Genomic DNA, 15,064 nt, shown 5'->3' with positions numbered 1-15,064 from the left:
TAGCCATGGGGGCAGCCATTCAAGCACAGGATACACAGTAGATAACAGATAAGTACTACTATAGTTTATATAAACAAGCTGCTGTGTAGCCATGGGGGCAGCCATTCAAGCACAGGATACACAGTAGATAACAGATAAGTACTACTATAGTTTATATAAACAAGCTGCTGTGTAGCCATGGGGGCAGCCATTCAAAGGAGAAAAGGCTCAGGTTACACAGCAGATAAGCTCTGTAGAACATAATGGTGTTATCTGTTATCCACTATTTAACCTGTTCCATACAGACTTTTTTCAATTTCCGCCATTGCTGCACAGCAGCTTTTTTATATGAACTATAGTAGTGTTACTGAAGCAAACGCATCAGCTTTACCAGTGCAGGGCAACAGTACTTTATATTTTCATTACTTTAAAACACTTTCATTTGTTGGTGTTACTGTTCCTTTAAGGCAAAATATGTGCTCCATACATATTAGTTCCCTATATAACTCAGCCTTGTGCCTTTATATGGTCACAGAACCCCTCAGTGACTTCTAATATCCTTATCAATTACAGTAGGGGGTACATTATCCTTATAATACATGAGTGATACTCAGAGTTCCCTGTATAACTCAGCCTGCAGCCTTGTGTCTTTATATGGTCACAGAACAGCCCCTCAGTGACTTCTAATATCCTTATCATTTACAGTAGGGGGTACATTATCCCTTATAATACATGAGTGATACTCAGAGTTCCCTGTATAACTCAGCCTGCAGCCTTGTGCCTTTATATGGTCACAGAACAACCCCTCAGTGACTTCTAATATCCTTATCATTTACAGTAGGGGGTACATTATCCCTTATAATACATGAGTGATACTCAGAGTTCCCTGTATAACTCAGCCTGCAGCCTTGTGTCTTTATATGGTCACAGAACAGCCCCTCAGTGACTTCTAATATCCTTATCATTTACAGTAGGGGGTACATTATCCCTTATAATACATGAGTGATACTCAGAGTTCCCTGTATAACTCAGCCTGCAGCCTTGTGCCTTTATATGGTCACAGAACAACCCCTCAGTGACTTCTAATATCCTTATCATTTACAGTAGGGGGTACATTATCCCTTATAATACATGAGTGATAAAGGTATGTGGACAAGTTGATTCCCGGGTTACCTGTCTGTCATTAATCAAACACGCAGTGTTTTTTCACTCTTTCTCACACTGGCAGTTTGGTTTTCTCGTCGCCTTTTGCTGGGCAGAATGATAGAGAAACTCTACTCAATGTGCAACAAGGGAAGATCAGTTGGCACAACCAGGGATTTCAAGAACTGAGTGAAGAAGCTAAGGACTTCATAACAAGAACCATCCAAATGTCTCCAGAGTAAGCAATCCATGCCCTGTTCCCTGCAACTGTCTGTAAGTGAACACTGAGCTACGGAGTTAAAAAGGGGTCATTTATGAAGGCAAGTGAAAAGACCAATTTTGGACACAATTTGTCATCTTTTTTACACATAATTTTAGCGTAGTTGCACCTTGCCGTTTCAAAGTAGGAGTCACATCCCTTTCCAAGTGAATAAAAGTTTAAATACAGTTTGTATCTGATTCAATGGGTACAAGTCAGGGGTGTAACTACAGAGGAAGAAGACCCTGGGGGGCCCAGGAGGTATAGGGGCTTCATGAGGCCCAAATACATTTCATTATATGTTGGTAAAACAGGACAACCTCGGGATATGTTGGGAACCCTAAAATGTATTTGCTGTGGGGCCCAATAACATCTAGTTACTCCACTGGTACAAGTCTATTGTACAAAATAACACAAGCAGCTGAGGGACACCTGGAGGTCCCACAAGGTTAGGAGTAACGGTAGCTTCAGAGTTCCCCAGTGTCAAGAGTTGTAGTTGTACCATCTATCAGAAGAAGCAGGATTGGTAACCATTTGGAAATCAAAGGATGCACCAAATACAGGATTTGGTTTGGCCAGGACTCAGCATTTTGCAGCAGGATTTGGCTGAATCTTAGTATCCAAGTCTAAATCCTTAAAATCATGTGAATTTTCATCACATGAACATGGAAGTTGAACATTTTTTAACCCTTCCCTGACCAAAATTGCATATGCAAAATATGCAAATTAGGGTTCGGATTCGGTTTGGCCATATCCAAAAATAACGGATTTGGTGCATCCGTAGCAGAAATGCAGGACACGTTTGGACTTACCGTAATGAATTGCGCGCTCTATATCTTCCCTTTTAGAGCAACTTCACTTGCAGGCGTGTTAGTAAATGACTTCTGTAAAGTTCTAGGAGACATACAACTGTATCAAGTGCAACAAATTCATCCAACTTTTTTTCCTTGTAGATCTCGGCCCAGTGCAGTGGAATGCTCCAACCATAAGTGGTTCCAGGTAAGAACTATATGATGATATAATTCAGCTAATAATCGGATTCTGTAATAATGAGAACAAATAAGAATTGCAGCAAACCAAATGCTACTGGGTGATACACTGATGTTAGTTTGACCAATCAGAATGTCAGTGAGACATAGCAACAAAATACTGTGACACAATGCTAAGGGCAAGTAAGACAGTGTTCCTCTGACCAATCACAGTGCCCGTGGGATTTACTGTATCAATTTGGTATGACTCCATTTCCAGAATAATGTCACTGAGGATGATTTGACCCATAGTGACCAATCAAGCCTTTGCTTTCATTGTCTAATGTGCAATAGAGTGATCAGAGCTAACTGCTGATTGGTCAACACAGGATAATGTTCTGGATGGATTTAGAAAGGACGTGTGTCATTGAACTCTACAGAGTCTACTCACTCATGGACTGGTGGGTCAATCTATATGAGTTCAAACCGGATATGTGTTTCATTTTAGGAATGTTCCAGTGAAAAGGACACACTAACACGAAACACAAAAGGCCTCAAATTTCTGGTAGCGCGAAGCAGGTGGCAGGTTAGTGTTGGTCACTCTACTTATCAATTCTGTGTCTATTAAACGTTTTTAAAGGATAAGTAAACCTTTAAAATAAGTGAATGTAAAATTGATGAGAGTGCTATTCTTAGCACTTTTGCAATGTACATTCATTATTTATTTTCTTTTAATTCCAAGATATTAAGGGATACATGTGCTGTTAATATGAATGAATTTTGTTACAACAGCGCCACCTGCTGGTTAGTTTCCCACCAGTCTGACCACCAAGTAGTCAAGGAAGTTGTCAGGAGAAAGAAAGAGGCTGATGTTCTTCTGCTTAGGAAAGATTTGAGAAAGGTTTCTAATTGTTTTCCTAAGCAGAAGAACATCAGCCTTTTTCTTTCTCCTGACAACTTCCTTGACTACTTGCTGGTCAGACTGGTGGGAAACTGACCAGCAGGTGGCGCTGTTGTAACAAAATTCATTCATATTAACAGTACATGTATCCCTTAATATCTTGGAATTAAAAGAAAATAAATAATGAATGTACATTGCAAAAGTGCTAAAAGTTCGAAATTGCGAAAGTTCTTAGAATAACACTCTCATCAATTTTACATTTACTTGTTTTAAAGGTTTACTTATCCTTTAAATGTAGTCCGCGAAACCCAATCAAAATACAAAGTATAAATTAGGGATGCACCGAATCCAGATTTCGGCCTTTTTCAGCAGATTCGAACCAAATCTGATTCCTAATTTGCATATGCAAATTAGGGGTAGGGAAGGCAATCACATGAGTTTTGGTCACAAAACAAGGAAGTTAAAAAATGTTCCCCTTTCCCACCTCTAATTTGCATATACAAATTAGGATTCGGATTCGGTAGTCGGCCGAATCTTTCGCGAAGTATTCAGGGGTTCGGCCAAATCCAAAATAGTGGATTCAGTGCATCCCTAGTATAAATCAAATGCTCAATATGTTAAAGGAAATATAAATTGCTCAGACTTGCCATACATGGCTTACCTCTACTAGATACAGTATAAACCTAACCGGAGCCTCAAAACAAATGAATGTAAAAATGCTCAGATTGCTCTCCTGAGCACTTTTTCAATTCTCTACATTTCGTTTAGGTATGTAAGATATGTTACAATATCTAGTGGAGGATAGTCAGAAAAAAAAGTTCATTTTTACATATGATCCTGTTAAAAATATATACCTCCCATTATAGAAGCTAGCCAGATTTTAGCTGTTAAAATTTTTCATCCAAATGTTCAGGATTTTGCTCAATTGATCTTGAAAATTTGAGTCCAGAAATTTCTAATTCGAAATAGGAATTTTTTCTCCACGATTCTCTCAGATCTTTTTATCCCCCATGATCTAGCCATTTTGTAGGAACAGTCCTTGGTCTTGTTATTGGTGACTACAATAGTGTGTGATAGCAATATATAAAATAATCACAGAAATCTGTGTTATGATGACTTTGCTACAAACTTGGGCCAGGGCTTTGGTATTGGACTTTAATGTTGCTCCTATTTTACTTGTCTCCTAGCGTTCCTTGATGTGCTACAGATCCATTCTAGTGATGAGATCCATTCCAGAACTTCTGGAAGGAAATGTGGAGAGTACATCTTTAGGGGTTCCTCGACACTTAGTTGAAGGCAGCAGCTCCTCCAGCAGCAGTGGTTCCTCTTCTGATAATGAGAGTGATATCAGCCCAACTTCAAGGGACTCAAATCCTTCTCTAGAACACCATTTGTCCATTTTCAAAATGTATGATAAGGATAAATTTCAAGAAATGCACCAAAAGACAGATGATATCACACAAGAGGAGAGAAGCCAAGAGGTTAGCCTAGTCTATTCAGATCAGTTGGAAGCTCTGGAGAACCAAACCGATGAGAAAGTGGGTCTTGGAGAAGTTACAAAGAAGCTAGAGGAGAAAGACAAAATGCTCGTTGATTCAGTGGAAACGTCTCCAGGAAAGCGTCCTTTCTGCAAAGCAGCAACTATTGAAGTTGGTGATTTAGGGTCAAAAAAGGGCAAGTCTGGATGCTTTGTAAGAGGTTCCTCAGCAGACAGTGCTTTGCTAGGAGTTAATAAACACACCTTAGTATGTGTTCCAAGGCAAAGCATTATTAATAGCACCTTCTATAGCCAATCAGGTGAAGGAGCCGGCTTGACTCCCAGAGATGGGGCACTGAGGGACAAGGAATTCATCAAGCATCGTGAAAAGGCACGAAGGAGCTTAATGAAAGCAGGATATTCCCAAAAGATATTGAGTGGCTTGCGAGAACCACTGCTTGAACAGTTTGCATTGGAGCAAAGAATACTTGCCCAGGACAAGACTCAGGCCACACAAGAAGGACATACTGGTTCTCTGAAAAAATCTGTTTCATTTGATGGTTCCAAAGGTTTACTGAGGTCTTCCTTCAAAGCCTCCAGCAGAAGCCGCTCTCTGGACGACTGCAAATCAAGACCTCTTACTGTTTATAAAGGAGTTCTCCTGGAGGAAGTAGGTCAAAACGTTTCAGCAGGAGCCAATGTAGATGATAAACACCTTGATACAAATATTAGGTGTCATTCTGAAGAGGGTGTAATAGCAGCTGACATTTCTCAGGGTCTTACTGATTCTACACGCAGAAAGGTAAAACAGGAGGAACCCCATGCAGCCAAAGAACATTCAACACCTCTCTTTATTTCATCAACACAAAGACCACTCTCTGCTACGTCTGTTGATAGTGAAAATGCAATAATTGCGGTTCTACATCAACGACCTCTATTTGACTCTGGTTCAGTAAAAGAAAGACCACCTTCTGTTGCCCTGGGGGTTGAGGAAAGCACAGTCATAGCATTTGTACAACAAACACCCCTGCCTTCCAAAACACCTGAGAACATGAAAGACTCATATGCACCCCAAACAACTGTACTACCCAGTCAATTTGAAGGACCGACTCCTCATTTAGGAGGCAGTGTTACATTTACAGTGAAGACCACCTCTGATACAAATTGCTTCCTTGTTTCCCAACCACAGGTAGAAAAATGCCAAGTTGGTTGTGAGGTTGACACCGAAAAGAGTATAAAGCAGGAAAGTGGAGTTTCTCCAGACTCAATGGAGTGTATACCGTATGTTGTGCATTTTACTGACCCTAAATCCAGCATTACAATAATACAGCAAGGCCTGCAGAACGATACATCTCTTCTAAAAGCGACTGAACACAGCACCAAAGAATGTGCACTAGAAACAGTAACTGAAGCAACAGTGGTCACCGAAAAAGTGGAAGAGAAAAGTTCCATCACTAGCTTGTTTCACTTTTCTCCTAAAAACCCAGATTTATCCACCCAATGTGGTGATGGAATTCATAAACCATCAATATCAGAGCACCAAGAACTTGGATCTACTTCGGAAAGGCACTCTGATATAACGAACAAAGTTTCTAGTCAAAATATAGATAAACATCTAAGGTCCTCTCTCTACAGTGATGAACAATGTGCTGCCTTAGAAGATCTGGTTGGTGAAATGACCTACTTGTCGGAACAGATGAATGTATTGGCAGACAACCAAGGGCAGATTTCCAAAAAGAAATCTATTGCTGGCAAGACACAGGCAGAAGGATGTCCCCCAGCCACTAGTCTTGCAATGGAAACAGAAGTTACGATTATACAAACCAGTTTATCACCTCAAGAAGCCAAAGAACCCCAAGTGACATCAGTCTCACAGTGCAGTTTCTACGACTCTCTGAGTCCAGTGCAATCCTCGCCTCTACCTCATGAACAGTTTGAGGAGTTTACAATTGAAAGCTGTAGCTCTAGCAAAACATTTATTTCTCATTCAGACAGCTCAGAGACAGGGAGAAGATCTGATAATTTCTCTGACTTTGAAGAAGCAGGCAGGCATTCCGAAGTTTCCCTGCTGGAGATTGAGGAATTGAATTATGACAGTCCATCCACCAGTTCAGTTGGGCCATTCAAGTTTGAAACTGCTCAGTCTCACCTTTTGGATTTCTATGGTATCAATGAATCTCCTCAAAACTCAGAAGATCTGAGTCAAGAAAAATCTCTCTTAGACAATGAGAAATTAAATCTTTCATTGTTGAATTCACAGCCTTTACTGGGTGGGAACCATGACATGAAAAGTGATGTCCTTGAAAGAACAATAGATCCTACAAAGGCGAAAGTATCAAAGAATGAAGAAAGCAGCTCTACAGCTTCAACCAAGGACAAAAAAAGAAGCTCTTCAAGGAAAAGGATCAAGCTATTTCGGCCTCATTCAAAGACTGATTCTTCGGGAAAGTCCTCAGACCAAAGTCTAAAGCAGAAGGTTAAAGCCTCGGTGGCCAACTTTTCCCGTATTATAAAAGGGAAGCCCAGCAATGGTCAAGAGAGAAAGGAAGGTGAAGCATAGTATTGTTTATACTGGTCTTAAGTGAAATAATGCACCAAGCTAATGAAAGTAGAGTCACTGAGTTGTAAATAGGATATTGTCCCATTTCATACCACCCAACCCTGCCCTGAATAACAAGGGGGTTATAACACAATAAAAAGCTTATGAGTCATACATAAACTGTATAGTTATTTAATTAAAACACATCTTTAGAATTCAACATCTCCTAATCTATCATCAATGAGGTCTAAGTACAAAGGAAGTTTAACTGTTTTACCTTTCATAGGTTTTGAAGGACCAAAGACTGATTCTCTTGTGCAGGCAGCTACGGAAAGAATAACAATACACATGAAGAAGAAATCATTCAAACTTACAAGCCTGTCCCCAAAAGACAAAGGTAAATCATAAGGGAAGAACCTGGTTGAGCCCATGTGCTATGTCATCCACTTGTAGCCATCAAGAGCAGGAGCTGTAACTTTGTAAAGCCAATTATGTGCCCTCTTCAAAGATCAAAGATGGCAGCTCGAAATGTTTTAAAGAATCTCTCAAAAATAAGTTGGGCCAACATCCATTAAGTATTATTTGTAAGTAATAGTCCACGTATAAACCAATAATCATAGCTCAGGAAGGAAGAGCATTCTTTGGTTAGCCAGGATCACCATGATTTCACAGTTGGTGGTGTTTAGAACATGAAGGGTCTGAGACAGACAGTGTATTGCGGGCAGCATTATCTCAGCCACAATGATGATTGGAGAGGATTAGAGGATTCAGTACCCAGGATTCAGCAACCTTAAACACATCAGATGAAGAAAAAAACTGTTGCTTGAATAGTTCTGCTGTCTCTGTAGGTGGATTTGGTCTTTTGGGCTTGTACTCTACAAACCTGACATTGTGTTTTTTTATTTTTGGTGTCCTTTCAGCACCTGCTTTTGTCGAGGAACTCACGGACCAGACAGTTGTTGTTGGCCACTTGGTGACTTTGTCCTGTAGAACTGCTGAACCTGTGACTGAGGTTGAGTGGTTTAAAGGTAATAGTATGCTTGAATAGGGCAGTTGCCCGAAAACATCTAAGGCTTTACTCTATTACTCTCCAAAATACAACATGCTTTATTAAAATGCAACTATATCTTACCCAATGCAGGTATGACTTTGCCTAGTTTAGTTATGTGCTGTTTTGTGCTTGATAATGGAGGACCAATGATTTGTATTTATTAATAAATTGTGTGCAAAAGTCCACAAGTTAAGGTGGCCATAAATGGAGATATCCGCTCGTTTGGCGATGTCGCCAAACAAGCGGATCTCCCTCCGATATGCCCACCTTGAGGTGGGCAATATCGGGCTGATCCGATCATGGGCCCTAGGGCCCAACAATCGGATCCTAGCGAACGTGAACGGGCGGTCGGATCGCGGGACCGCATCAACGAACAGATGCGGCCGCGATCCGACGGGATTTTTAGTCCCATCCGATCGAGATCTGGCCGACTTTTGGCCAGATCTCGATCGGGGAAGCCCGTCGGGGGCCCCCATACACGGGCCAATAAGCTGCTGACTCGGTCTGCAGCTTTTATCGGCCCATGTATGGCCACCTTTACTCTGGGGTAAAAGGCGATACACAGGCAGGATATGGATGTGCTCAATTTTGTGCTACAGCAGTGGAATCCCAGGCAATTTAATTGAATATCCTGCCCAAGGGACAATTATCACTTAGGGGCATTGGAGACCTGTGGTTTCTCTTTTGAGGTCTCCTTACTTGAAGCACATACTGTAGCTGACAAACCAGAGGCCAATTGTGGTCCTCTAAAGGGTTTTGCATGGTCCTGGATTACTTCATGGCTATAAATGTATTTTTATGACATTAACATTTAACAATAACAACTCTCCAGTCTCCTCAAGGACTTAGTTGGATAACACCTGTACTGTCAATGCTTTCTCTCAGATGGAGTTCCTATCCAGGGCAATGAAAGAGTCCTCATCTCTTCCACACTTAAGAATTATCATCTTCTCACCATCCTGGTCGTTAACGCACATGACCTGGGTATCTACGCCTGCGTGGCAACCAATGTCCTTGGCAGCGCCTCGACATGCTGCATTCTAAAGAAAGCTGGTATGTGGATATATAATCGCTGCAACTGCAACACAATGAATAATAAAGAATCTAATTCGAAGAAATTATAATTCAGTGCATAATGATGAATTTCTTTTTTGCACTGCAAATACTGAGAAGGGAAATCTGCTGCCTCGGGTGGTGAATCTAGCTCTCCCCATGCTGCCCAAGGGCCTAGCTGCCTAGTACCCCCAGCTTATGTACATAGAGGGTCCTGAGGGTCTAAAGCCATGGACACACAATGTTGTATGGTTCTTAAAGGGGAAGTAAAGTCTAAAATAGAATAAAGCTAGAAATGCTGTATTTTGTATACTAAACATAAACATGAACTTACTGCACCACAAGCCTAATCAAACAAATGATTTATGCTTTCAAAGTTGGCCACAGGGGGTCACCATCTTGTAACTTTGTTATACATCTTTGCAAGACCAAGACTGTGCACATGCTCAGTGTGATCTGGGCTGCTTAGGGATCGTCATAAATTATCAAAACAGCACAAGTCAAATAATATTTGCCAGAAGCCGATACAGCAAGACTGATTAATAATCAGAATATACAGACTGCACTGGGTCCTGTGTTGTCATGTAATCTAATGTGGATTTTATAGTTTTTGTATTGTTTAATACAAACGTTCTCCAACTCTGCAGAACCAGTGGCTGCAGCAAAATAATCCTCCTAATAGAATCCCAGTTTATCTGTTTAAATCTGGCTCCATGATCTTTGTCCCTGCAGCTGGAGTTGGAAACAGTAAAGGGGATGTAAAGGCAAAAATAAAATCCAATACAAATCTCTACACAGTCACCGACTGCTCTACAGGGAAACAAACAAAGCTGCTTGAGTTCTGCATGGCTGGGAAGTAAGGCAAGGGCTCCCCCTGCTGTTCATAAGTATGATTGTTTCCCTGCAGAGCAGTTAGGGACTGTCTGACAATTCCTATCCACAGCAGTAAATGAAGGGGAATTTCACAGCATACAGTCAGGTTTCTTATAAAAACAGTAAACATTTTTTAATTTAAGTATATTGGAGATAGGTTTCTTTTTCATTAAAGAAAGTAAAAATTGGATTTTATTTTTTTGCCTTTACATGCCCTTTAAAGCACATAACTTTTCCTGTAATAGCACCACCTTTCTTTTATCCAAAATGCCAAGTAAGCATTGGCAGAGCTATATAACTGTTTGGTTTGCTGAGGACTATATAAACAATATTTTATTATTTTGGCTATAGCTCACAAAAACATCAACAGAGATTTGACATTCATGGAGTCTTATCTAACAGAATACCCCCTTACTGCCCCCAGTCTATTGTTCTGCACTTGACCACGTGACATCTGGGCCACAATGGGCACTGTATGGTCCTAGCCTGGAATTAAGTCGATTCACAGAAGACATGGCCTTCAAAAAGCAATACTTGTTTATTTGAGAGATGAAAAGGACATCATAAAAGGTGATAACAAGGCAAAGCAAGGAAGTTGTTGATGAGCTGATGGTGATATCAGTTTTCATGAGCTTCTGTGAGAAGCCAGTTGGTTGATCTCACTCACTCAGTGCTGTAGTAACCAGTGTAATTTCCCACCAGAGATACCCTGCTGCCCCACCAGCCCTGAAGTTGCCCAGGTATATAAAGATGGAGCACTAATTGTCTGGAAGCCGGCGGAGTCTGCAAGTCCCGTAACCTACTTTGTACAATACAGGAAGGAAGGTGAGTCCAGTAGTCTGAGCCTGAGTGTGATGGGGAGGTGTAATATTAAGTGGGAGTAGTGTGAGCACAGGGCTCAGGCTTGATGTGGAACTACATTTCCTTGCTTGTCCTGATATGTGAAATTGTGTATTGGGAATGAGGTCAGACAGTTTTTTGATACCCGGCCATGGCCAATACTGTATATGAAGTCTGGCAAGCAGAGGTGGGAAAAGAGTGAGATGCCCCACAGCAGGAGATGGAGATTCAAAGCCATGGATCGTGCTCTGTGTGGAGTCTTTAGGGTGTCAGGCAATGTAGCCATGGCAAATGGGTGTCTATAGGGGTAATTGAAATGGCATTCAGTGGAGTGAAGGATGGAGGTCTGGAGGGCGGTGTTGGGTTTGGTGAGAAGCACCAGTGTAAATAGTAGATTTAGGATGCTAAATATTAGAAGTAAAAGTGGGGAAGAGCCAGTCCCCCTGTCGTGGTGGCCACAATTAGTCTTTCACAGGAAATGCATTATTATGAATGGAAGGAAGGACAATAAATGGTGTACATGGAATATGTAGAGATACACCATCTTCATGATATTCACATGGCCTTAACCCTAATTCTGTACATAATGATGATGCAAGATTAATTGCTCTCCTCATGCTGCCCAAGGGTCTGGTTGCATAGAAGTAAACCATGACATGTAGGGGACAATAAATGGTGTGTTGTGGAGTATGTAGAGGAGTTTGGGTAGAGATGATAATTGCACGATATGCATGCGTCTCCATAGAGTTAGAGGTAATTTGGCTTGGTTTTTAAGGAGCAGAGCTAGGGAGTTGGTTATGGGGCTGCATAAAGCAATGGGGATCTGGATGTACGTAAACAACCAAATATTTGAATAATGTAATCCATTTCAGCCGTAGGTCTGGGGAAGGAGCTGTGACTTATCCCAATTAATTGTCAGCCCCAAGAATCTGCCAAAGACCTGGACCATATCTAGGAGAGTGGATAAGTACGGGATTAGCCAGATTCACAAAAAGGAACACCTTTTAATGGGCCAGGCATCCCTGTACCATAATGGCTAAGGGTTAGTTCGCTAGTGTAAATAGAACCAGAGATAGGGGGCATCCCTGCCTGGTCCACCTCGTTTTTTTCATTCTCTGTCCTTTCTTGCTGGAGCAGGTGAGGAATGGAGACCTCTGACTCTAGACATCTCTGATTGCTGCTACTCTACCCATGTACTTTCTGAAGGACAAGTCTACTCCTTTAGGATCGCTTGTATCAGCAAAGCTGGTATGGGCCCTTACAGCAACCCATCTGCTAGTGTCAGGACTGGCAGGCCTAGCCAGGGTAAGTAATATAAGCATAACCAATTATATAGATTGTTTTTAGTTTACATTGTCCATTACAACGAAAGAACTTCCACTTCCATTAGCAGGAACTAGTAACAATGCTAAGGGGCAAAGGATGAGCATAGGATGGGCTTAAACTGAGTAACGCTTACCTGCAAAGTCTATGAATAAATATATATATATACATTTATATCACTCCTTAGCATTATCAAAAGACCTGGGGAGCAGAGAAGAGCCAGTAGCAGTTGATCCAAGAAGTACCTTACAGACTGGGGTGAAAAGGTAAGTAACAAGACTCAAGGTTTTACCCAATGCGGGGTTAACAATACAATATTTAAGGACAGTATTTTATTTATGTTTAATACTAAACAAGACAGTTCCATTCTAGCCCAACAATATAAGTTGCATTGGACTTTGGATACACAGTACCCGGCACTTGTAGAGCATAACATATTCTGTTAATAAAATATAATCATGCACCACCTTCCAGGATAGTGTTAGACCTTGCCTTTAATAGTAAAATGGAATTCTGAGAAGGTGGAATGGATGTCTAGTGTCCTACATTGCATGCATCCCCCTTCCCAATAGACTTCTTGCTTGAATGAGATCATTTACCCAAGACTGTACTTTTTTAGGGGGCGCTTCAGTATTGTTAGACCCTGCAGGGAAAAGTTAAGTGGAAGAATGTTTGCTGCAAAAATCATACCGTACACTGAAAAAACCAAAGAGTCCACCCTGCAGGAGTATCTGATCCTGAAGCAACTTCATCATTCCAACATTGTTCAGTTACATGGAGCATTCCTGAGCCCCCATGACCTGGTCCTGATCCTTGAGCTGTGTGAAGGAATGGAGCTACTGCAGTTCCTCTCCCTTGGGTATGTCTCCTCCCAAAAGCTCTTGTGTGATTCATTGACTTCCTTGTACTGAGAATGCCTTCTGCCTATTCTATCAGTTAATACAATCCATATGCCATCATGTATACATGTATGAGACGTGGATAGATCAGGAATGTAGAGGGCCCGCAGCTCCTTCATGGTTCTACTCAATGGGGCCATCATCAATATAGGACCATTTAGCCTGTACACCAGTTGACCTGTGTATGTTTAGATTTATCATTGACTCAGCAATCATACATAAGGAGAATATTATTATCGCTTGGGGGGGGGGGGTAACTGGAAGGTAAAATTCAACCACATTTTCTCATGTGACTAGTTAGTATTATAACCAGAAACCTATGTAATTGTTCATAGCCCTCAACCCATGTTAGATTGTGCATGGTCCAGAAAAAACTGCTGATTGAATTGTTTGACCCCATGGTACTACTTCGATCTCCCAAAGCCCCTATACATCCAAAGCACTCTTCATAGTTAAAATCTTTAAAAAAATCGAGCGACCTTGTCCTAATGTCTCGCAGGAAGTCGTACTCAGAACTGGAAGTGAGAGACTACCTGTGGCAGATGCTGAGTGCAGTGGAGTTCCTTCACGCCAAACAGATCCTCCACCTGGATCTGAGATCTGAGAACACAATAGTAACCGAACACAAGCTGCTGAAAATTCTGGATTTTGGGAACGCCCATGTCTATTCTCCAGACAAGGTCATTGCTCCAGAGAAGTACATGGATTACTTGGAAACTATGGGTATGTATAAATTCAATGAATACAGTATGGTCGAGAATGCAGAAATATACTGTCATTGTTTATGTTTGTTTTCAGTGACCAATCACAAGCTGCTGAAAACTGTACACAGTTCAAGGAAAAGTTTGCCCTGCTCCAGTAACCCACAGTAACCAATCAGATTTACTGGTTGACTGCAGTAAGCAAAGATACTATTGGTTGCTATGGATCAGGTCCGGACTGAGAATTAAAATAGGCCCTGGCATTTCAGGTACAGAGGCCCAATCAGCCCACACAGGGGCCCAAACAGCCTCCACCAGCCCACTAAATACCGACTTTCTATGGGAACTTATAGCAGCCCCTCTGGCATTTGCCAGAACCCACAGATTGCCAGTCCGGTCCTGCTATGGATTACATAACTTTGTTACTGTGTTACTTTGTCTACATGGTCTTGTTGCCTCCTGCAAGATCTCTCTCTCTCTCTCTCTCTCTCTCAATTTGCTGAAGGTAAAGACAAAGTTCTAGACTCTAGACCATTTGCTTTGGTGGAAATTAGCCCAACGCTTAGACCACCCATTTGTTTCAGCACAGCATGGCTTCAAAAGCTCATTCAACATCTGCTTAACTTTAGCCTCCTTGGAGCTCAAGACCTGAGATCTAGCAAAGATGTTTTAACTAGGGCCAAATATAGTCATCCAATTATTTTTAGGACCCCAGCCTCTCAATGTGGGCTCTGTATACTATTCTCTATTCCATAAGATCTGGCCCATGAATATGTGGGTATCAAGGAGAAACATTACAATACATACAGGCAGATAGAATGCCTCTCTAGTCCTAGATCACTGTATTGTTTATCAATGTGTATCTTTTCTCTTTCAGCTCCAGAAGTTCTAGAAGGGCACGGGGCAGTTCCAACCACAGATATTTGGGCCGTAGGCGTTACAGCTTTCATCATGTAAGACTTCATCTAAGATGTATCAATGTATGGTAATACTAGAGTTGGATTTTGACTTGAGACCTACCCAATGGACACCAGAATTCACCCTTACTTATTTCACTC

At 41.4% G+C, this 15,064-nt stretch overlaps 1 protein-coding gene across 1 annotated transcript in view; it reads left to right on the top strand.

Moving 5' to 3' along the window:
• The window catches only part of LOC108718692 (obscurin), a 235,192-nt gene that overhangs the window by 216,324 nt on the left and 3,804 nt on the right, over nt 1–15,064 (top strand). The window contains exons 121-133 of the mRNA XM_041565749.1: nt 1,208–1,360; nt 2,335–2,380; nt 2,858–2,935; nt 4,438–7,276; nt 7,553–7,663; nt 8,187–8,294; nt 9,203–9,370; nt 10,946–11,068; nt 12,221–12,388; nt 12,594–12,672; nt 13,026–13,265; nt 13,805–14,028; nt 14,884–14,959. Coding sequence (XP_041421683.1) covers nt 1,208–1,360; nt 2,335–2,380; nt 2,858–2,935; nt 4,438–7,276; nt 7,553–7,663; nt 8,187–8,294; nt 9,203–9,370; nt 10,946–11,068; nt 12,221–12,388; nt 12,594–12,672; nt 13,026–13,265; nt 13,805–14,028; nt 14,884–14,959 — 4,413 coding nt within the window. The remainder of the gene's footprint in view (nt 1–1,207; nt 1,361–2,334; nt 2,381–2,857; nt 2,936–4,437; nt 7,277–7,552; nt 7,664–8,186; nt 8,295–9,202; nt 9,371–10,945; nt 11,069–12,220; nt 12,389–12,593; nt 12,673–13,025; nt 13,266–13,804; nt 14,029–14,883; nt 14,960–15,064) is intronic.

This window comes from Xenopus laevis, chromosome 6L (assembly GCF_017654675.1).
Source record: "Xenopus laevis strain J_2021 chromosome 6L, Xenopus_laevis_v10.1, whole genome shotgun sequence".
Classification (NCBI taxonomy): domain Eukaryota; kingdom Metazoa; phylum Chordata; class Amphibia; order Anura; family Pipidae; genus Xenopus; species Xenopus laevis.
Note: the sequence above shows the minus strand (reverse complement) of the source record. Positions and strands in the feature narration are given on the sequence as shown.